This window comes from Ranitomeya imitator, chromosome 3, assembly GCF_032444005.1.
Source record: "Ranitomeya imitator isolate aRanImi1 chromosome 3, aRanImi1.pri, whole genome shotgun sequence".
Taxonomy (NCBI): domain Eukaryota; kingdom Metazoa; phylum Chordata; class Amphibia; order Anura; family Dendrobatidae; genus Ranitomeya; species Ranitomeya imitator.
In genome coordinates, this window is record NC_091284.1 from 242,980,461 (window position 1) to 243,003,901 (window position 23,441).

General features: G+C 45.9%; 1 protein-coding gene across 1 annotated transcript; it reads left to right on the forward strand.

The window, feature by feature from the left end:
* The first annotated feature begins 241 nt into the window (after positions 1–241).
* On the forward strand, positions 242–22,582 carry LOC138671592 (olfactory receptor class A-like protein 1). The gene is made up of 4 exons (XM_069759769.1): positions 242–1,136; positions 15,937–16,071; positions 22,107–22,222; positions 22,406–22,582. Exons 1-4 carry the CDS (start codon positions 242–244, stop codon positions 22,580–22,582), a joined length of 1,323 nt encoding a protein of 440 aa, XP_069615870.1.
* The last annotated feature ends 859 nt before the right edge of the window (positions 22,583–23,441 follow it).

The window sequence follows — 23,441 nt, forward strand, 5'->3', positions numbered from 1 at the left end:
TAACATTTCAAATTATGAATTTGTGAAAAATGTAAGAATCACTAATTGAAATGTTTGACCAAGTTTTCTGAAAGGCGTAAATTTGGTCCTTAATCAGAACCATACCATCACAGTTACAATACTAGGTGGAAACCGTGTGTGGAGCACGAAAGTTACTTACTACTGACTCGATTCATAAAAGTCCACTTAGTCATGTTTTAATATTATTTTCTCCCCTCAGATATCTGATAACTGCTATATGATGAATCCTCGAGTCCTTCTTAAAGCTGCAGGCTTTCTCTTCTTGATGGTTATCGGTATACCAGGGAATGTCTTCATCTTGATTCAGTTTATTTGTTTGAAGATCATAGAAAAGAAGCTTCTTCCAGCAAATATCATGCTTGTCGTTTTGGCTCTGGCAAACCTTCTTGTTCTCTTTTCTCGAGTTTTACCTCAGTCTTTGGAGGCAATTGGACTGAATAATTTACTTAGCGATGCAGAGTGCATGCTGATTATATACACCTACAGAGTGAGCAGAGCCATGTGTATCGCCATCACTAGTATGCTAAGCTGTCACCAGTGCATTCTTATTGCCCCAAACTCTAGAGGGTGGCTTTTTCTGAAGCAAAAGGTTTCACAAAACATGTCTATCATCATATCCACAGTATGGCTTATTATTCTCATAATGTACCCGTACAGCATGTCTATATCACGAGCCAAAGGGAATTTCACAACCTCTCCATTCACACTTCATGTGGTTTTCTGCAATATTGATTTTAAAAATTATTTCTCTTATATTCTAAATGGTGCATTTATGGCCTCGAGAGATTTCATTTTTGTGGGGCTAATGACATTGACAAGTGGCTACATAGTATACCTATTGATAAACCATGAAAGGTCTGTAAGAGAAATTAGGAGCTTAGACAAAAGGAAAAGGAAATCAGTGGAATACAAAGCTTCAAGAGCAGTCATCATGCTTGTTGCATTATATGTTGTCCTCTTTGGCCTGGATAACTCCATGTGGATTTATACACTGACTATGTCTAATGTAATTTCTGACATGAATGATGCTAGGATAATGCTTGCTTGTTCTTTTTCTGCCATCAGTCCATTAGTGATTATTGCTACTAATCAAAAACTGCAACAAAGGCTTAGATGTAGGCCCAAAAATAGAGCAATTCTTTGGACTTCTCAAAATAGCTCAACGGGTGATTTAAAGCCATAAACCACAGAACTCAATGGATTATTCAAATTCTATAGAAAATATGGTCAAAAAATGTAGAGATTTAGTCTAAATTGAAAGTCATCAGTGGCTGATAACTTTTAAAGGCTAACTGAAACAATTACTAAGATCAATCATTTGACACTACTCAGGTCTCTTTCAAGCAACTGTGCCTAATGATGATATGAGTGAATTTATTCGAGTAGAGTTTAATTTTACTCAATTTTTACAAAACTCGTACCTTCCAAATTACATTTTTTTTGTAATTCACTGTACATGAAATCAGCATAATGGCAGTCAATTGCGGCCACCATTTTGCTGAACTATGGAAAGCCAGCAAAACGTTATCTGTGGTGAATTAGTCTAGGGATGTAGAGCCTATTTGAAGAGCAAGAAGTTTGATTGTCCTGATCGGTTGAGCAACAAGCACGAAGGCATGATCAATGGTATAGAACTTCTGATTGAGATTGCTTCAGGACCCACCCGATCGAGTAAGCAACAGGCACGGTGGCCTGATAAACTGAACTGAACCTACAATGCAAGTTTGTGGTCAAGCAGGAGTTGAGAGTTGGTTCTATTAGGTCCTGGAGCAGTACCACTATTGGAGGACTGAGAGGCTGAGAAGAGGCCATTATTGATCCAACTCAGACTGTGAAAGTAGATGAACCAGCTTATACTCCTTAATATTACTAAATCTGCTTCCATAAGTCAGATGTTATCTGTACTAAGAGAAGTTAGAGAATCCTTAGTTGAGGATTAGTCACACCTCTAAGCATGGTAGTGCCAGTATTTTTATTTTATAGATCAGTGGTTAGAGCTATAGGGGCAGAGTTAGGGACAGACAATAACTGATAGGTAGACAAAGACCTCAAGAATTTTGTTATAATTCATAGCCAGTAACTTTCTAATTATTTATTACTTGATATTGCATGTTCACCCTCTGAATTCTATGTAGTTATTAAACAACCGCTTGTTTCATTGTACTTCTGAGTCTGCATTTTCTGTGCAGCTGCATATTTGCAAAGAAATTTAAACTGTGTGCTGAATTGAGCTGGATGCAGGGGCGCAGCTATCATGGGGCAAGTTGAGCCCTTTGCTTCAGGCAGCAGTCATCACTGAAAGACAGGGAGCGGCAGACCGGCGGTCAGAACACCTGGTGCCGACTCTCCATAATCCCTGACATTTGCTGAGTGTCACTAGTGCGGTGCGTGCGCCCCTGCTCACAACCCACAACCTAACCGTTAGGTTAGTCACAACCCACGGTGTGCAATATCAGCCGGTCATCCCTGCACCCGCAGAGCAGCACACCACTGTTGTGAATTCTGTGGTCAAGCTCCCTCCTGTGGTCATGAGTGGTACTTCGGCTGATTCTGTCTATGAGCTTCCTCTGGTGGATGTGAGTGGGGCTGCGGCTTCTGAGTTTCCTTCCTCAGGTGACGAGGTTAAGTCGTTAGGTGCTGCTCTACTTAACTCCACCTAGTTCTTTGTTCCTGGCCTCCAGTCAATGTTCAAGTATTGGCCTTGCTATCTCCTGGATCGTTCCTGTGGCCTGTCTGCCTTGCATGAGCTAAGTTTTGCTTATGTTACTTTTGTTTCCTATTTTTTCCGTCCAGCTTGCTATATTGGTTTTTCTTGCTTGCTGGAAGCTCTGAGACGCAGAGGGAGCACCTCCGTACCATTAGTCGGTGCGGAGGGTCTTTTTGTCCCCTCTGCGTGGTTGTTTGTAGGTTTTTGTGCTGACCGCAAAGCTATCTTTCCTATCCTCGGACTATTCAGTAAGTCGGGCCTCACTTTGCTAAATCTATTTCATCTCTGTGTTTGTATTTTCATCTTACTCACAGTCATTATATGTGGGGGGCTGCCTTTTCCTTTGGGGAATTTCTCTGAGGCAAGGTAGGCTTACTTTTCTATCTTCAGGGCTAGCTAGTTTCTCAGGCTGTGACGAGGCGCCTAGGTTCTGGTCAGGAGCGCTCCACGGCTACCTTTAGTGTGGTATGACAGGATCAGGGATTGCGGTCAGCAGAGTTCCCACGTCTCAGAGCTCGTCCTATTTAGTAACTAAACAGGTCACTTGTGTGCTCTTAACCACTAGGTCCATTGTGGTTCTGAATCACCTGTTCATAACAGTACTGGAGGCCAAAAGTACTAATGCTTCTCAATAGAGGGAAAAGGGAAGTTCTGATACCATTTTTTTTTCTTTGCACTGTGTTTTGTCTCTCTTTTCCCCTAGACATTTGGGTGGTTCAGAACACAGGTGTTGTGATGGACATTCAAGCTCTGTCCTCTTTGATGGATAATCTCGCTATAAGTGTACAGAACATTCAAGATTTAGTGGTACAGAATCCTATGTTAGAACCTAAAATTCCTATTCCTGAGTTATTTTCTGGAGATAGAGCTAAATTCCTGAATTTCAAAAATAATTGTAAATTATTTCTGGCTTTGAAACCCCGCTCCTCTGGTGACCCAGTTCAACAAGTAAAGATCATTATTTCTTTATTACGCGGCGACCCTCAAGATTGGGCATTTTCTCTTGCGCCAGGAGATCCGGCATTATGTAATATTGATGCGTTTTTTCTGGCGCTCGGATTGCTGTATGATGAGCTTAATTCAGTGGATCAGGCAGAGAAAAATTTGCTGGCTCTGTGTCAGGGTCAGGATGAGGTAGAGATATATTGTCAGAAGTTTAGGAAGTGGTCTGTGCTCACTCAATGGAATGAATGCGCGCTGGCAGCAATTTTCAGAAAGGGTCTCTCTGAAGCCCTTAAGGATGTCATGGTGGGATTTCCTATGCCTGCTGGTTTGAATGAGTCTATGTCTTTGGCTATTCAGATCGGTCGACGCTTGCGTGAGCAGTGCGATAGGACTTTGACCAGAGCTGAACGGCAAGAACACAGACGTCAGAATGGGCTGTGTTTTTATTGTGGTGATTCCACTCATACTATCTCCGATTGTCCTAAGCGCACTAAGCGGTCCGCTAGGTCTGCCACCATTGGTACTGTACAGTCGAAATTTCTTTTGTCAGTTACTTTGATCTGCGCTTTGTCATCCTATTCCGTCATGGCATTTGTGGATTCAGGCGCTGCCCTGAATTTGATGGACTTGGAGTACGCTAGGCGCTGTGGGTTTTCCTTGGAGCCCTTGCAGCATCCTATTCCATTGAGAGGAATTGATGCTACGCCTTTGGCCAAGAATAAGCCTCAGTATTGGACCCAGCTGACCATGTGCATGGCTCCTGCGCATCAGGAGGATATTTGCTTTTTGGTGTTGCATAATCTGCATGATGTGGTCGTGTTGGGGTTGCCATGGCTACAAGTCCATAATCCAGTATTGGATTGGAAATCAATGTCTGTGTCCAGCTGGGGTTGTCAGGGGGTACATGGTGATGTTCCATTTCTGTCTATTTCATCATCCACCCCTTCTGAGGTCCCAGAGTTCTTGTCAGATTACCAGGATGTATTTGATGAGCCCAAGTCCAGTGCCCTACCTCCGCATAGGGATTGTGATTGTGCTATCGATTAGATTCCTGGTAGAAAGTTTCCTAAAGGTCGACTGTTTAATTTGTCTGTACCTGAGCACGCCGCTATGCGGAGTTACGTAAAGGAATCCTTGGAGAAGGGTCATATTCGCCCGTCGTCATCACCATTGGGAGCAGGGTTCTTTTTTGTGGCCAAGAAGGATGGTTCGCTGAGACCTTGTATTGATTACCGCCTTCTAAATAAAATCACGGTCAAATTTCAGTACCCCTTGCCCTTGCTGTCTGATTTGTTCACTCGGATTAAGGGGGCTAGTTGGTTCACCAAGATAGATCTTCGTGGTGCGTATAATCTTGTGCGTATTAAAAGGGGCGATGAATGGAAAACAGCATTTAATACGCCCGTGGGCCATTTTGAGTACCTGGTGATGCCATTCGGGCTTTCTAATGCTCCATCAGTGTTTCAGTCCTTTATGCATGACATCTTCCGAGAGTACCTGGATAAATTCCTGATTGTATACTTGGATGATATTTTGGTCTTCTCGGATGATTGGGAGTCTCACGTGAAGCAGGTCAGAATGGTGTTCCAGATCCTGCGTGCGAATTCTTTGTTTGTGAAGGGGTCTAAGTGTCTCTTTGGTGTTCAGAAGGTTTCATTTTTGGGTTTCATTTTTTTCCCCTTCTACTATTGAGATGGACCCTGTTAAAGTTCAAGCCATTCATGATTGGACTCAGCCGACATCTCTGAAGAGTCTGCAAAAGTTCCTGGGCTTTGCTAATTTTTATCGTCGCTTCATCAATAATTTTTCTTGTATTGCTAAACCGTTGACTGATTTAACCAAGAAGGGTGCTGATGTGGTCAATTGGTCTTCGGCTGCTGTGGAAGCTTTTCAAGAGTTGAAGCGTCGTTTTTCCTCTGCCCCTGTGTTGTGCCTACCAGATGTTTCGCTCCCGTTCCAGGTTGAGGTTGATGCTTCTGAGATTGGAGCAGGGGCTGTTTTGTCGCAAAGAAGTTCTGATGGCTCGGTGATGAAGCCATGCGCCTTCTTTTCCAGGAAGTTTTCGCCTGCTGAGCGTAATTATGATGTTGGCAATCGTGAGTTGCTGGCCATGAAGTGGGCATTGGAGGAGTGGCGTCATTGGCTTGAAGGAGCTAAGCATCGCGTGGTGGTCTTGACTGATCACAAGAACTTGATTTATCTCGAGTCAGCCAAGCGGTTGAATCCTAGACAGGCTCGTTGGTCGCTGTTTTTCTCACGTTTTGACTTTGTGGTTTCGTACCTTCCGGGCTCTAAAAATGTGAAGGCGGATGCCCTGTCTAGGAGTTTTGTGCCCGACTCTCCAGGTTTGTCTGAGCCGGCAAGTGTTCTCAAGGAGGGGGTAATTTTGTCTGCCATCTCCCCTGATTTGCGGCGGGTGCTACAAAAATTTCAGGCTAATAGACCTGACCGTTGCCCAGCGGAGAAACTGTTTGTCCCTGATAAATGGACGAGTAGAGTTATCTCTGAGGTTCATTGTTCGGTGTTGGCTGGTCATCCTGGAATCTTTGGTACCAGAGATTTGGTGGCTAGATCCTTTTGGTGGCCGTCTCTGTCGCGGGATGTGCGTTCATTTGTGCAGTCCTGTGGGATTTGTGCTCGGGCTAAGCCCTGCTGTTCTCGTGTCAGTGGGTTGCTTTTGCCCTTGCCAGTCCCGAAGAGGCCCTGGACACATATCTCTATGGATTTTATTTCGGATCTCCCCGTCTCTTAAAAAATGTCGGTCATTTGGGTTGTTTGTGATCGCTTTTCTAAGATGGCCCATTTGGTACCCTTGTCTAAATTGCCCTCCTCCTCTGATTTGGTGCCATTGTTCTTCCAGCAAGTGGTTCGTTTACATGGTATTCCGGAGAACATCGTTTCTGACAGAGGTTCCCAGTTTGTGTCGAGGTTTTGGCGAGCCTTTTGTGCTAGGATGGGCATTGATTTGTCTTTTTCCTCAGCTTTCCATCTTCAGACAAATGGCCAAACCGAACGAACTAATCAGACCTTGGAAACATATCTGAGATGTTTTGTTTCTGCCGATCAGGATGATTGGGTGTCCTTTTTGCCTTTGGCTGAGTTCGCCCTTAATAATCGGGCCAGCTCGGCTACTTTGGTTTCGCCGTTTTTCTGCAATTCCGGCTTCCATCCTCGTTTCTTTTCAGGGCAGGTTGAGTCTTCTGACTGTCCTGGCGTGGATACTGTGGTGGATAGGTTGCAGCAGATTTGGACTCATGTGGTGGACAATTTGACATTTTCTCAGGAGAAGGCTCAGCGTTTCGCTAACCGCAGGCGCTGTGTGGGTCCCCGACTTCGTGTTGGGGATTTGGTTTGGTTGTCATCTCGTTATATCCCTATGAAAGTTTCTTCTCCTAAGTTTAAGCCTCGTTTCATTAGTCCGTATAGGATTTCTGAGGTTCTTGATCCTGTGTTTTTTCGTTTGACCCTTCCAGCTTCTTTTTCCATCCATAACGTGTTCCATAGGTCATTGTTGCGGAGATACGTGGCACCTGTGGTTCCATCCGTTGATCCTCCTGCCCCGGTTTTGGTTGAGGGGGAGTTGGAGTATATAGTGGAGAAGATTTTGGATTCTTGTATTTCGAGACGGAAACTCCAGTGCCTGGTTAAGTGGAAGGGTTATGGTCAGGAAGATAATTCCTGGGTCTTTGCCTCTGATGTTCATGCTGCCGATCTGGTTCGTGCCTTTCATTTGGCTCATCCTGGTCGGCCTGGGGGCTCTGGTGAGGGTTCGGTGACCCCTCCTCAAGGGGGGGGTACTGTTGTGAATTCTGTGGTCAATCTCCCTCCTGTGGTCATGAGTGGTACTTCGGCTGGTTCTGTCTATGAGCTTCCTCTGGTGGATGTGAGTGGGGCTGCGGCTTCTGAGTTTCCTTCCTCTGGTGACAAGGTTAAGTCGTTAGGTCCTGCTCTACTTAACTCCACCTAGTTCTTTGTTCCTGGCCTCCAGTCAATGTTCCAGTATTGGCCTTGCAATCTCCTTGATCGTTCCTGTGGCCTGTCTGCCTTGCATGAGCTAAGTTTTGCTTATGTTACTTTTGTTTCCTATTTTTTCTGTCCAGCTTGCTATATTGGTTTTTCTTGCTTGCTGGAAGCTCTGAGACGCAGAGGGAGCACCTCCGTACCGTTAGTCGGTGCGGAGGGTCTTTTTGTCCCCTCTGCGTGGTTGTTTGTAGGTTTTTGTGCTGACCGCAAAGCTATCTTTCCTATCCTCGGTCGATTCAGTAAGTCGGGCCTCACTTTGCTAAATCTATTTCATCTCTGTGTTTGTATTTTCATCTTACTCACAGTCATTATATGTGGGGGGCTGCCTTTTCCTTTGGTGAATTTCTCTGAGGCAAGGTAGGCTTATTTTTCTATCTTCAGGGCTAGCTAGTTTCTCAGGCTGTGACGAGGCGCCTAGGTTCTGGTCAGGAGCGCTCCACGGCTACCTTTAGTGTGGTATGACAGGATCAGGGATTGCGGTCAGCAGAGTTCCCACGTCTCAGAGCTCGTCCTATTTAGTAACTAAACAGGTCACTTGTGTGCTCTTAACCACTAGGTCCATTGTGGTTCTGAATCACCTGTTCATTACACACCACATATTCACTGCTCTGTGCAAACAGGACCTGTGATGAGGTCAAAGGAGGGGAGGAGTCAGGGGTCACATGATCTGGACCTCCATGGCTTGCCGGAATCTGCTGTGCTGGTTGCCATGGTAAGCTGCCTTATGTGTGGGGTCAGGAGGGGTTTACAGTGTGGATGTAGCAGAGCTGTGTGTGTATGAGGAGTACGGAGCGAAGCTGAAGGTGTACGAGGTGTATGGAGCAGAGCCGTGTGTGTATGAGGTGTATGGAGCGGAGCCGTGTGTGTATGAGGTGTACGGAGCGGAGCCGTGTGTGTATGCGGTGTATGGAGCAGAGCCGTGTGTATGCGGTGTATGGAGCGGAGCCGTGTGTGTATGAAGTATGCGGAGCGGAGCCATGTGTGTATGAGCTGTATGGAGCGGAGCTGAATGTGTACGAGTTGTATGGAGTGGAGCCGTGTGTGTATGAGGTGTATGGAGCGGCGCTGAATGTGTACGAGGTGTACGGAGCGGAACCGTGTGTGTATGAGGTGTATGGAGCAGAGCCGTGTGTGTATGAAGTGTATGGAGCGGAGCTGAATGCGTACGAGGTGTACGGAGCAGAGCTGTGTGTGTATGAGGTGTATGAGGTGTACGGAGCGGAGCCGTGTGTGTATGCGGCGTATGGAGCAGAGCCGTGTGTATGCGGTGTATGGAGCGGAGCCGTGTGTGTATGAAGTATACGGAGCGGAGCCGTGTGTGTATGAGCTGTATGGAGCGGAGCTGAATGTGTACGAGGTGTATGGAGCGGAGCCGTGTGTGTATGAGGTGTTTGGAGCGGAGCTGAATGCGTACGAGGTGTACAGAGCGGAGCCATGTGTGTATGAGGTGTATAGAGCGGAGCCATGTGTGTATGAGGTGTATGGAGTGGAGCTAAATGTGTACGAGGTGTATGGAGCGGAGCCTTGTGTGTATGAGGTGTATAGAGCGAAGCTGAATGTGTATGAGGTGTATGAAGCGGAGCCGTGTGTGTATGAGGTGTACGGAGCAGAGCTGTGTGTGTATGAGGTGTATGGAGCGGAGCCTTGTGTGTATGAGGTGTATAGAGCGAAGCTGAATGTGTATGAGGTGTATGAAGCGGAGCCGTGTGTGTATGAGGTGTATGGAGCGGAGCCGTGTGTGTATGAAGTGTATGGAGCGGAGCTGAATGCGTACGAGGTGTACGGAGCAGAGCCGTGTGTGTATGAGGTGTATGGAGCGGAGCCGTGTGTGTATGAGGTGTACGGAGCGGAGCCGTGTGTGTATGAAGTATACGGAGCGGAGCCGTGTGTGTATGAGCTGTATGGAGTGGAGCTGAATGTGTACGAGGTGTATGGAGTGGAGCCGTGTGTGTATGAGGTGTACGGAGCGGAGCCGTGTGTGTATGCGGTGCATGGAGCAGAGCCGTGTGTCTATGAGGTGTATGGATCGAAGCCGTGCATGTATGAGGTGTATGGAGTGAAGCTGTGTGTGTATGAGGTGTATGGAGTGAGCTGAATGTGTATGAGGTGTATGGAGCAAAGCCGTGTGTGTATGGGGTGTATGGAGCCGAGCTGAATGTGTACGAGGTGTATGGAGCTGAGCTGTGTGTGTATGAGGTGTATGGAGCGCAGCTAAATGTGTACGAGGTGTATGGAGCGGACCCGTGTGTGTATGGGGTGTAGGGAGCCGAGCTGAATGTGTACGAGGTGTATGGAGCTGAGCTGTGTGTGTATGAGGTGTATGGAGCGCAGCTGAATGTGTATGAGGTGTATGGAGCGGAGCTGAATGTGTACAAGGTGTACGGAGTGGAGCCGTGTGTGTTTGAGGTGTACAGAGCAGAGCCATGTGTATATGAGGTGTACGGAGCAGAGCCGCGTGTGTATGAGGTGTACGGAGCGGAGCCGCGTGTGTATGAGGTGTACGGAGTAGAGCCGCGTGTGTATGAGGTGTACGGAGCGGAGCCGCATGTGTATGAGGTGTACGGAGCGGAGCCGCATGTGTATGAGGTGTACGGAGCGGAGCTGCATGTGTATGAGGTGTACAGAGAGGAGCAGGGTGTGTATGAGGTGTATGGAGCGGAGCCGTGTGTATATGAGGTGTATGGAGCAGAGCTGAGTGTGTGCAAGGTGTATGGAGCGGATCCGCGTGAGTACGGAGCGCAGCCGCGTGTGTAGGAGTAACTATGTGTAGCCATTACACAGTATGGAACATCATGTGGGCCCATTGTACAGTATGGAGCATCATGTGAGGCCATTATACAGTATGGAACATCATGTGTGACCATTATACAGTATGGAGCACTGTGTGGCCATTATACAGTATGGAGAATCATGTGTGGCCATTATACAGTATGGAGCACTGTGTTGCCATTATACAGTATGGAGCATCATGTGGGGCTCATTATACTGTATGGAGCAATATATGGGGCTCATTATACTGTATGGAGCAATATATTGGGCATGTTATTCTGTATGGGGTGCTGTGCGATGCCCACAATACTGTATGGAGCAATATATGGGGCTCATTATTCTGTATGGAGCACTGTGGTGCCCAGAATACTGTATGGAGGATTATACTACGTATCTGATTTATGACCTATTGTAGAATGTACAATAGTTATCACTCATGTAATGTATGGGGGGGACTGTATATGAGATGGGAGCCTTATAGGGGGGCTGTACTGTATACGTGTTTGGGGGGAGCCGTTTTGAAGTTTGCCTCAGGCAGCAGTGTGGCTAGGTTCACCCCTGGCTGGATGGTCACTCTTCCCTTTAGTCTGCAGAACACCACCTCAGGGGTTTCCATTTAAAGAATTTTAAATTTTGACTAATCTAACCACAGAACTGTTTTCCAATTTGTGTAAAGTCAATTTAAAGGGAGCTTTGGCCCAGAGAAGATGGTGGCTTTTTTGTGTTGATATATGGCGTCTTTTTTGCAAGATATAAATTGTATCCAGAAGCAATGATTTCTGGAAGCATCTTGCAGTGATTTGCATGACTATTAAATCATGCCTGTTTTTAATGCAGTGCCATTTGAGGGCCCATATATCATGAATATCCAATATTGACTATCAGCCTTGTCTCTTGTGCATATGGATTTCTCCAGAATCTTTTGATGAGTTTATGTACTACAGATGGTGGAATATTCAAAATCTTTGCAATTTTATCTTGAGGGATATTTTTCTGAAATTTTTATACAGCTTTACTCAAAGTTGCTCACAGATTGGTGGCCTTCTGACTATCATTGCTTCTGAGAGACTCTGCCTCTCTAACATGCTCTTTTATACAGAGTCATGTACACAAGGACACAAGAATTGTTGAGCCCTCAGGTGTCACAGTATAACCATCCTGAATAAAAGAGCAGCTGACAATGCGCACACTGTCTCAGGTGTCAACATGAGAGGGCTTGTGGGGAGCAGTTTCATATCCCTCTAGTACCGCCCCTGATATTTATTCATGCCTATGAACTCTGTGCTGAAGGCTGCGCTGACCGGAAATGACATATGCGTGTCACAGCTGGCTGATGCTCTCCACGTATCGGAAGTGACACGGACACTACCGGAAATGATGCCATGATGAGTGATGAACGCTGCAAGTTTGAAGCCAAGACAGCACTGATCCATACACACTGCACAGCTACCGACATCAGCGGTGACATAGTGCGAATGAGATGAGATGGTAGCTCATAATTTAGCATAAGTCACTCCTGATGATTCTGCTGCCAGAGGAAACGCATTGAGACTAGAGATGAGCGAATATTTCAATGTTCAGATTTGCTAACGATTGCCAAATTTGCAATATTTGCAGATTTAACTGTTGATTAAATCGCCAAATATAGGCGAACATACACAGCACAAAAGCCTGTGTTTCCCAAGCTGGGAAATGGGAAATACCGGCGTAACGCTTCTGATCGACAGTGAACTCATTCCCACCGGACAGAGAGCCAAGTTTCCCATGCTGTCAGAAAACAGCGTGAGTGCTCAGCTGTGATCGGAGGTAAAAAGTTTTCCTCCGGTCACTGTTGTCAGCTGATGGGACTACAGCTCCCATCAGCTGATGCTTGCTGCCATTAATAACAGTGAGAGCAGCGGATGGGAGTATTCATCAGCCGCTCCTGTGCTGTAAATAAATAATTTAAAAAAGCCTGGATAGGATTCCCTGTATTTTTGATAACCAGCCACGCAAAACTCACATTGGGGGCTGCAACCCTCAGGTGTCAGCGTTAGCAAGGTTGGCTATCAAGAATAGAGGGTCCCCACGCCATATTTTTAATTATTTAAATAAGTATCCTGGTACATTTGACCCCATCCTGGTATATGGCTCTCATCCTGTTATGTGGCCTCATTCTGTTATATGGCCCCTATCCTAGTATATGGCCCCCATCCTGGTACATGGCCTCATCCTGGTATTTAGCCCCCATCCTGGTATATGTTCCCATCCTCGTATATGTTCCCCATCCTGGTATATGTCCCTCATCCTTGTTATATGGTTATATATTGTGGCATCTGTCGCCCATACTGCTATACAGTGAGGAAAAAAGTATTTAGTCAGACAGCAATTGTGCAAGTTCTCCCACTTAAAAAGATGAGAGAGGCCTGTAATTGACATCATAGGTAGACCACAACTATGTGAGTCAAAATGAGAAAACAAATCCAGAAAATCACCTTGTCTGATTTGGCAAGATTTATTTTGCAAATTATGGTGGAAAATAAGTATTTGGTCACCTAAAAACATGCAAGATTTCTGGCTCTCACAGACCTGTAACTTCTTCTTTAAGTGGCTCCTCTGTCCTCCACTCATTACCTGTAGTAGTTGGACATGTTTGAACAAATTATCAGTATAAAAGACATCTGTCCACCTCAAACAGTCACACTCCAGACTCCACTATGATGAAGACCAAAGAACTGTCGAGGGACACCAGAAACAAAATTGTAGCCCTGCACCAGGCTGGGAAGACTGAATCTGCAATAGGCAAGCAGCTTGGTGTGATGAAATCAACTGCAGGAGCAATAATAAGAGAATGGGAGACATATAAGACCTGATAATGTTACTCGATTTGGGGCTCCACGCAAGATCTCATCCCATGGGGTCAAAATAATCACAAGAACGGAGATCAAAAATCCTAGAACCACACGGGGGGACCTTGTGAATAACCTGCATAGAGCTGGGATCACCGTAACAAAGGCTACCATCAGTATCACGCTATACCACCAGGGCTCAGATCCTGCAGTACCAGACGTGTCCCACTGCTTAAGCCAGTACATGTCTGGGCCCATCTGAAGTTTGCTAGAGAGCATTTGGATTATCCAGAAGAAACCAAAGTAGAACTGTTTGGTAGAAACAAAACTCGTCATGTTTGGAGAAGACAGAATGCTGAGTTGCATCCAAAGAGCACCATACCTACTGTGAAACATGGGTGTGGCAACATCATGCTTTGGGGCTGTTTCTATGCAAAGGGACCAGGATGACTGATCTATGTACATGAAAGAATGAATGGGGCCATGTATCATGAGATTTTGAGTGCAAACCTCCTTCCATCAGTAAAGGCATTGAAGATGAAACGTGGATGGGTCTTTCAACATGATAATGATCCCAAGCACACCACTAGGGCAATGAAGGAGTGGCTTCATAAGAAGCATATGAAGGTCCTGGTGTGGCCTAGCCAGTCTCCAGCTCTCAACCCCATAGAAAACCTTTGGAGGGAGCTGAAAGTCTGTGTTGCCCAGTGACAGGCCCAAAACATCACAGCTCTAGAGGACATCTGCATGGAGGAATCGGCCAACATACCACCAACAGTGTGTGCCAACCTTGTGAAGACTTACAGAAAACGTTTGACCTGTCATTGCCAACAAAGCATACAGTATATAACAAAATATTGGGATGAACTTTTATTAATGACCAAATACTTATTTTATACCATAATTTGCAAAATAAATCTTGCCAAATCAGACCAGGTGATTTTCTGGATTTGTTTTCTCATTTTGACTCTCATAGTTGTTGTCTACCTATGGTGTAAATTATAGGCCTCTATTATCTTTTTAAGTTTTAACCTGTTTTACGGACTTATATCTGTAGCCTTCTCAACCAATGGCGTGATCTGATCTCCTCCGAGTGACTTCTTACTGGTCACCAAATGAACTAAGTTAAGATACTTTTTTCAATTCCGCTGTTCCATTATTGCGGTTATTTGCCAATGTAAGTTCTTATATGTTATTGTCTTTGTTATTCTGAAAAATCTAAATAAAGAATTTAAAAAAAAAAGAAAGAGAAGAAATTCTAAGTGTACCTGAGGAAACAGAGAAATGGAAGAATGTGACACAGAGAAGCAGGAGGATCGGGAAGCAGTCAGAACCCATACTGCTCAGGAACCAGTACCAGGCTCTCACGAAGGAGAGCGATGAACAGATACATCAAGATAAGACTTTAACCACAAAGAACAACCTTGTACGCCCTCAGAGTCCTCCTGGATGGAGAAAGAAAAATGTTGTGAAGAAGAAATGCAGAGTTGTGGTCATGGGGATTCCCTGTTGAGAGGAACAGAGGCCGCTATCTGCAGACCAGATATCCGAGGTGTATCTAGGTTTTCTGGCACCCGGGGCAAGAATTCATTTCGGCGCCCCCCAAGGACATATGCCCCCCATCAGCCCCATCATTGCCCTCTCCTCCACCATCCCCATCATTGCTCTCTCCCCATCAGCCCCATCTTTGCCCTCTCCTCCTCCACCATCCGCATCATTGCTCTCTCCCCGTCAGCCCCATCATTGCCCTCTCCTCCTCCACCATCCCCATCATTGCTCTCTCCCTGTCAGCCACATCATTGCCCTCTCCTCCTCCACCATCCCCATCCCCATCATTGCTCTCTCCCCGTCAGCCCCATCATTGCCCTCTCCTCCCCCCACACACACACCATTCACTTCTCTGCACATTCCCCTGCAGCGCGATACACACACACACACCCAATACTGAGCCACACACACACACACACATACACATACAACACACACACATTCTCACACACACACACATAGTCACATACACACACACATTCACATATACACACATTCACATACACACATTCACATACACACATTCACACACACATACACACATTCACACACACATTCACACACACATACACACATTCACACACACATTCACACACACATTCACATACACACACATTCACATACACACATTCTCACGCCCCTCTCACCTCTTCTCGCGCTCTGCCGCAGCATCTCATCGCCTTCCTCTGACACAGCCAGCCGCTGAATGATGAAGTCATCCAGCGGCACGTCTGTGTGAGAGGAAGCAAGAGGAAGCAGGAAGACCGATTGTTGGGCAGCGGAGCTGCAGGGATTTCTCGCTGCCCACCGCCGCCACTCTGCAGGGGCTCCCCTCCAGGTACCTCTGCACATGTTGGGAGCCAGCGCTCTGCAGCTTCTCTGTGCCGGCTGTCAGCTTGACAGTCGGCACAGAGAACAGCTGACTCCCAGACCGGGGGCGACAGAATACAGCCGCTGGGGGAGACACTGCGGCCCGCCAAATCAGGCGGCCCGACTGTGCCCCCCTGCTGGCTGCGCCCGGGGCACATGCCCCAGCTGCCCCCCTAGATACGCCACTGCCGGATATAACCTCAAGAGAAATGTGCTGTCTTTCAGGTGCAAAAATTAAAGGTGTGTCTGACAGGATATCAAGACTCTTCATACCTACAGACGACCACCAGTTCCTGCTAATACATGTGGGGACAAATGACACTGCAAGAAAAGACCTGGAAACCATCTGCAGTGACTTAGGTAAGAAAGTGAAAGAACTGGGAGCACAGGTGGTCTTCTCTTCCATCCTCCCAGTGGATGGCCATGAAACCAGGAGGTGGAATAAGATGCTGCAGGTGAACAATTGGCTACGTCGATGGTGTCGTCAGCAAAGATTTGAATTTCTGGATCATGGAGTGAATTACCTATACGATGGACTGCTTGCCAGAGATGAGGTTCACCTTACGAAGACTGGAAAACATATATTTGGAAGTCACCTTGCTGCACTCATCAGGAGAACTTTAAACTAGAACAATGTGGGAAGGGAAGCAAAAGGCCAGAAAAAGCCACACCTGACAAATACTATTGAGAACTTTGCTATTAGAAGTGGAAAGGAAGAACAAAGACAAAAGAAATTAAATAATAAAAATTTTGGAGGAAGAGAAACCAATCAAAACAAAAATGTTTCTATACAAATGCACAAAGCATGGGCAACAAACAAGGAGAATTGGAACTACCAATACAGGAGAAGAAATATGATGTCATTGGAATCACTGAAACTTGGTGGGACAATACACATGATTGGAATACAAGGCTAGAAGGATACAACTTATTTGCAAGAAACATGATAAACGAGGAGGTGTCACATTGTATGTTAGAAAAGCATATATCTGCACAGAGATTGAAGCTTCACAGACTGGGAGTTCTGTGGAAATGGTTTGGGTAAGAATTAGTGATGAGCAAGTATACTCGTTGCTCGGGTTTTCCCGAGCATGCTCGGGTGGTCTCTGAGTATTTGTGAGTGTTTTTGTCGATGCAGCTGCATGATTTACTGCTGCTAGCCAGCCTGAGTACATGTGGCAGTTGCCTGGTTGCTAGGGAATCCCCACATGTATTCAATCTGTCTAGCAGCTGCAAATCATGCAGCTGCATCAACAAAAAATAAATTTCAGAGCACTCACAAAAACTCATAGACCACCCGGGCATGCTCGGGAAAACCCAAGCAACGAGTATACTCGCTCATCACTAGTAAGAATACAAGGAGAGAACAACGAAAAGACACCATTGTAGGCATCCTTACAAACAGGGAGGAAATGGTTGAGGAAGTAAGAGTGGCTGGGACCCTAGAATGTAGCGACCATGCTGGTTTAGAATTTTGGATAACTAGAGGAGGAAAACCTGTGAAGACTAAGACTTCAAGGTTAGATTTCAGAAAGTCAGATTTTAAAGGGACTCAGAAAGAGAATCAGAAGGATCCAATGGCTGGATATCCTTAAGGACAAAATGTCCAGGAAGAATGGCAAATCTTGAAAAATGAGATTCTCAAAGCACAATCATTAACAATTCCAAAAGAGGGAAGAATACGAAGCATTTAAGCAAACCAGGATGGATGAACACAGAACTTTTTAGCACATGCTAAAAAGGAAGAAAGAAATGTTCATCAAATGGAAAGGGGGGTATACCTAAAGAAGAATATAATGCTGTCTGCTGAACTTGCAGGGCACAAATCAGATTAGTAAAGCTGACAATGAATTAATGCTTGCAAGAAACATCAAAAGCAATAAAAAAAGATTTTGGGGATATGTCAAAAGTAAAAGAAAAGTCAAAAATGCTATAGGATTTTTACAGAATGAAAATGATGAAATGGTAAGAAAGCATGTTTGAGAAGGCCGAAGTTTTAAATTCCTATTTTTCATCTGTTTTGTCTCAGAAAGAAATTGTAACATAAACTGATCTTCACTGTCCTATTAAAGGAATAAAAGAATCCAGGATATCTATAAACAGAAAGATAGCAAGGAAACACTTTGCTAACATAAATTAATTCAAGTCTCCAGGTCCAGATGAATTACACCCTAGAGTACTGAAGGAGAGAGCAGAAGAAATTTTTGAACCACTCTCCATAATCTTTGAAAATTCTTGGAGAGCAGGAGACGTCCCAGAAGATTGGAGAAGAGCAAATGTTGTTCCTATTTTTAAACAACTTGCATGTAAGTATCTGGATAAACATTAGTCCGGATTCACACTACAGCGAGATACGTCCGAGTCTCGCAGGTTAAAAGCAAGCTCTGGCACCGGCACTCCGGAGCGGAGCGTGCAGCTCCATGTATTGCTGTGTGGCTGCTTGCTCCGCTCTGGAGTGCAGGTGCCGGAGCCTGTTTTTAACCTGCGAAACTCAGCCATATCTCGCTGTGTGTGATCCCAGCCTTAACTAATTAGCCAATGTCAACATGGGTTTGTAATTAATAAGTCATGTCAGACTAACTTAATTTCCTTCTATGACAGAATCACTGACTGAGTGGCTCAGGGAAATGCTGTAAATATAGTATATCTTAACTTCAAAGCATTTGACAAAATATCTCACACCATCCTTATTGAAAAAATAAATAAGTATGGAGTGGACAAGGCAACTGTCAGGTGGATTCGTAACTTGCTTAGTGATCGGACTCAAAAAATGGTCGTAAATGGCTGCACATCCAGTTGGAAGAATGTCTCAAATGGGGTACCACAGGGTTCTGTCCTGGGCCCTATATTGTTCAACATCTTTATCAATGATTTAGATGAAGGAATTGAGGGTACACTGATTAAATTTGCTGATGACACAAAACTAGGAGGGATAGCTAACACTAGAGAAGAGAGAGAGAGAGGATTCAAAAAGACATAAATAAACTGAAGCATTGGACAGCAACTAATAGAATGGTTTTTAAGAGGGAAAAATGCAAAGTACTACATCTGGGCAATAAAAATGAAAAAAGCATATACAGAATGGGAGGAATAGGGCTAAGCAACAGCACATGTGAAAAAGAATTGGGTATACTGTACTAATAGATCATAAACTGAACAAGAGTCAACAGTGTGTTGCAGCAGCTGAAAAGTCAAATGCAATTCTGGGATGTATTAATAGAAACATACAGTCTAGATCACATGAAGCAATTATTTCCCTCAACTCCTCTTTGGTCAGACCTCACCCGGAATACTGTGTCCTGTTTTTGGCACCACATTTTAAAAAAGACATTAAAAACTCAAGCAAGTTCAGAGAAGAGTGACCAGAATGATGACCGGTCTGCAAACCGTGTCCTATGAGGAATGGTTACAGGATTTGGGAATGTTTAGTTTGCAAAAAAGAAGACTGAGAGGAGACTTAATAGCTGTTGTGGTGCGGTGACCCATGTTGCAGCCAGGGGGCGCTGTGTGTTTGCTTCATGTTGCACTTGCAGGCCTAATTATGGTGATGAGACAAGGTCCAGCAGAATTGTAAATGGCCGGTATGTGTCGCAGAGGTGCTTTGCGCTGTAAGCCCAAAATGATATGGTTGTGCTGGGACTTATAGTTCCACAACAGTTTATTGTGTTTATTTATTAGGGTGGGCTTATACGGTTAGCTGGTGAGCTGGGCGGGACTAGTTAACCACACACACTCCCATCTAGGGGAGTTGTTACAACCATATAATGTGACTGAGTTCTGATCACATGATCTGAGTGTATGGATCTGTTTGGTCCATGTGCAAGGTCCTGGATGGTCGGTGTTGGAAGCTCCTGTGAGTGGAGTCTTCCTGGAAGCACCTGAGAGACTGTGGACCTGGTGGTCGGTGTTGGAAGCTCCTGTGCGTAGAGTCTTCCTGGAAGCATCTGAGAGACAGTGAACCTGAATGCTCAGGGTGTTGGATTGTCCTGGGATGGACTGGAGTCCTGCAAGCACCTGGTGAGAGTGTGAGTCCTGGAATTGTCAGGCTGTTGGATTGTCCTGGGATGGACTGGAGTCCTGCAAGCACCTGGTGAGACGATGGACTGATGGCCTGTGTGTTGGAAGTGCCTGTGATTGGACTTCCTGGATGCGCATGGAGAGGCTGCATCTACAGAGCCTGAGACAGTTTCTGTGTTGGGGAAGCTACATTTCCTACTGTGGGTCTGGACTATCCGAGGTGCCCTGGTCACAAGGATGGTAATCCCAGTGAGGCAGCTTTCCCCTGTGAACCAGCATTGTGTGTGGAGCCGGAGCTCCTGTAAGGTAACTCCAGGCAATAAGGGGTTACGGGCAGACACGGATCTGCCATTGGAACAGACTGTCGGTGGTAAATGTGTTCTGTTGATCTATGTAATCAACTGTTTGTTTTATGGTTTATGTTGCTTAATACTGTAAACCAAATAAGACTGTTTACGTCGAGAAACTGCAGCGCCCCAGAGACCTGGTCGTTGCAGTATGACACTCTGCCACTAAGGGGAGTGATGGTACGTCTGATGGCACTGAAGGAATTCTCCTGACCAGGTATCACCAGCACACATTACACTTCATACTCCGGCCACTAGGGGGAGAAAAAGGCTTTATTTATTGGGCCCCTCCTCACACTGGTAAAACTAGGGGTTGGATAGAAAGTTAGTCAGAAGCTGACTGGGTTGGATTCGGGCAACATCCCGTGGCAGGGGGTGTTGCAGGGAGAAGACACAGGGGGGTCCCTGTCAGGCGTGGGAACCTGGCAGGTGCCTAGCAAACAGAATAGAACGTTACGGAACCGCGCCTGCACTACCTTGCGGCGGTATCCTAAGAAAGAGACAAGAAGCGAAGGATATTGTGGAACAGTGTAAACGAGATCAAGCAAAAAGGAGTACCAGTAGGAGTTGTGCCGTGAGACCGAGGCAACATCCTACTGTGGCGTGTAGCCGGTGGCCGGAACACCGCGGGAGTAACTGACTTCAGGCCTTACTTCAAACTCCGCAGGACAGTTAATTATAGGTTGGCTGTCTACCTTAAATTTCCTAAGAAGACATAGGGGGCAACAGTGGGAGAGGGGCATCTCTAGGGTCCCGGAAGACCTCCAGGCCTTCCCATCATACGGGTGCATCCTAGCCAAAACATACTGGGGGACGAGAAACTAGCAACATCTGGAACTAAAGAGAGAGAGAGAGCTGTAGAGAATGAACGAACGAACGAGAACAGCAGTTGTAAGGACTATTCCGAATGCTCAGCAGGGTAGGACTACAACACACAGGCGCTAGTGGTGGGCAATGATTTCCATCTGCGAGGGAAACTCTGGAAGTGCCCATCAGGCCGGCCTGTCTCTGATAGCCCTGTTAAACGTGCTCTGGATTGAGGATCCTGAAGTCTTCAGTAAAGAGGTAAAGAGACTGCAACCTTGTGTCCTCGTTATTGCCTGCACCTCACACCATCACCATCTACCTTACTGGGAAGCCCTGGGGACATACTTCACCTGTGGGAAGGTATACCATCCAGCTGCTATTCCATCACCCCAGCAGACCCCACAGCAGCGTCGGTCACCCTGAACGAACACCACAGGTGGCGTCACGAACTCCTAACATACTGCACCACCTTTATTGGACGCCCCTTAGCAGGGTCGCGGACCGGGTCTAGCCACCGTGACAGCCTCATATCCGAACCAGAGAGGCCCGGTACCGAGAACGCACGGCCCTGTGTCTGGGGGCGATCCAAAACTATGCCTGAGTGTTTAAATCCCGTGCCAAGCGAATGTTCCCCAACCCACTCAGGTAGCGTTTCACCACACTGTCTACAAATATCTCAAGGGCTCTCACATTGTAGAAGGATCATCCTTATTCTCATTTGCACAAAGAAAGACTAGAAGCAATGGGATTAAACAGAATTGGAGGAGACACAGAATAGGTATTAAAATTTTTTGGGGGACAGTTAGGGTGATCAATGAATGGAACAGGCTGCCACGAGAGGTGGTGAGTTCTCCTTCCATGAAAGTCTTCAAACAGAGGCTGGACAGACATTGGTCTGGGATGATTTAGTGAATCCTGCATGAGAAGGTTGTTGGACCAATTGATCCAGGAGGTCCCTTCCAACTCTACCATTCTACAATTCTATGATTCTATTCTATTCACTGGGGTGCTACAAGGAGATCCTAAATTATTGTAGGACTTGCCCAACCTGCCAGATAACCACTCCCTCTACTCACTTCCAAAGATCCCTAGTTCCGCAACCTGTGTTAGAGGTCTCATTTGAGAGGATTGCCATGGATCTAGTAGATCCTATATTTAAATATGCATGAGTTCACCAATACATCTTAGTGTTCATGGACTATGCGACCCTTTTGTCTCAAGCAGGACCAGTAAGAATCTCCTCGGCCAAGAGTATTGCTCAGGAACTTGCTCATGTATTTGCAGGAACAGGTCTGCAGAAGGAGATTTTGACAGACCAGGGAACCCCTTTCATGAGTAAGGTAATGAATGAAGTTGTATAAGGTCCTTCAGATTGCCCAACTGTGAACCTCAGTCTACCATCCATAGACAGATGGCCTAGTAGAGCACTTCAATAAGACCTTTGAGGTGAAGCTCAAGAAGGTCATTGAGAAACACGGCTGAGACTGTGACTATCTGCTTCCATTTCTGCTTTTCTCAATTAGAGAAGTTCCACAAGCCTCTACCTCTCGCCATTCAAGCTCCTGTATGGTCAAAATCCACAAGGGCACTTGGACAACATTGCCAAGGACGCCGAGGTCATGCCACACCAGAGTATTGTAGAGCATGTCGCCCAGTTACAGGAGAGGATGGTGAAATTAATGCCCATGCTCCAGGCATAGAAGGCACAGGCAACGGTGTATAACCGTTCAGCAAGAGTGAGGCAGTTCCAGCCTGGGGACTGCATGCTGCTGCCTATCCCGATGGTAGAGAGCAAGTTCCTAGCCCAGTGACAAGGCCCCTATATTAATCTTTATTTTTATAGAGGAGGTGGAAAAATTGAGCGAGGTGAATGAGAAGGTACACCAGCCAGGCCGAAAGAAGCCTCACCAAATATACCATGCAAACTTACTCAAGCCATCGTGATATCGGGAGTCACTGGAAACCCCTTGGCTTTGGAGTCAATCCCAAAGCCACCGTGGACGATGTCACTGTTGCAGATTCTCTAATGCCAGCCCAGAGACAACAGTTTTGGGAACTGTTGCAGCAGAACCATGACCTGTTTTTGGAGTTTCCAGAGCATATGCAGGTGGTTGAGCATGACATGTTGACCAAAATGTAATGGTGAATCTTAGGCCCTATAGAATTCCTGAAGCACATCAGTAAGTAATAGCCAATGAGGTGAAGAGGCTGTAAAACTTTGGGGTGATTGAAGAGTGGAAAAGTGGATGGTCGGGTCCCATCATCCTCAAGCCGAAGGCTGGCGGTGAGTGATGGTTTTGCAATGATTACCACAAGCTGAATGAGGTCTCCAAATGTGATGCAAATCCGATGCCCTGTGTGCTTGATCTAATTGAGAGACTGGGAACTGTAAGGTACAATACAACCCTAGACCTGATGAAGGGCTAGTGGCAGATACCCATATCCTACAGTGCCAAGGAGAATCCAGCCATTTAGACTGCAGGGGGCCCAAACAACCTTCCAGAGGGTGATGGATCGGCTCCTGGCTCTGCATAAGAAGTATTCCACAGTTTACCTAGA

Bases quoted from the DNA above. Each gene is read 5' to 3' on its own strand.
- LOC138671592 (XM_069759769.1), top strand. From the start codon at position 242: ATGAATCCTCGAGTCCTTCTTAAAGCTGCAGGCTTTCTCTTCTTGATG. The intron at 1,137-15,936 runs GTAGGCCCAAAA...GCTGTCTTTCAG, and splicing joins ACTGCAACAAAGGCTTAGAT to GTGCAAAAATTAAAGGTGTG. The intron at 16,072-22,106 runs GTAAGAAAGTGA...TGTCTCAAGCAG, and splicing joins AACCATCTGCAGTGACTTAG to GACCAGTAAGAATCTCCTCG.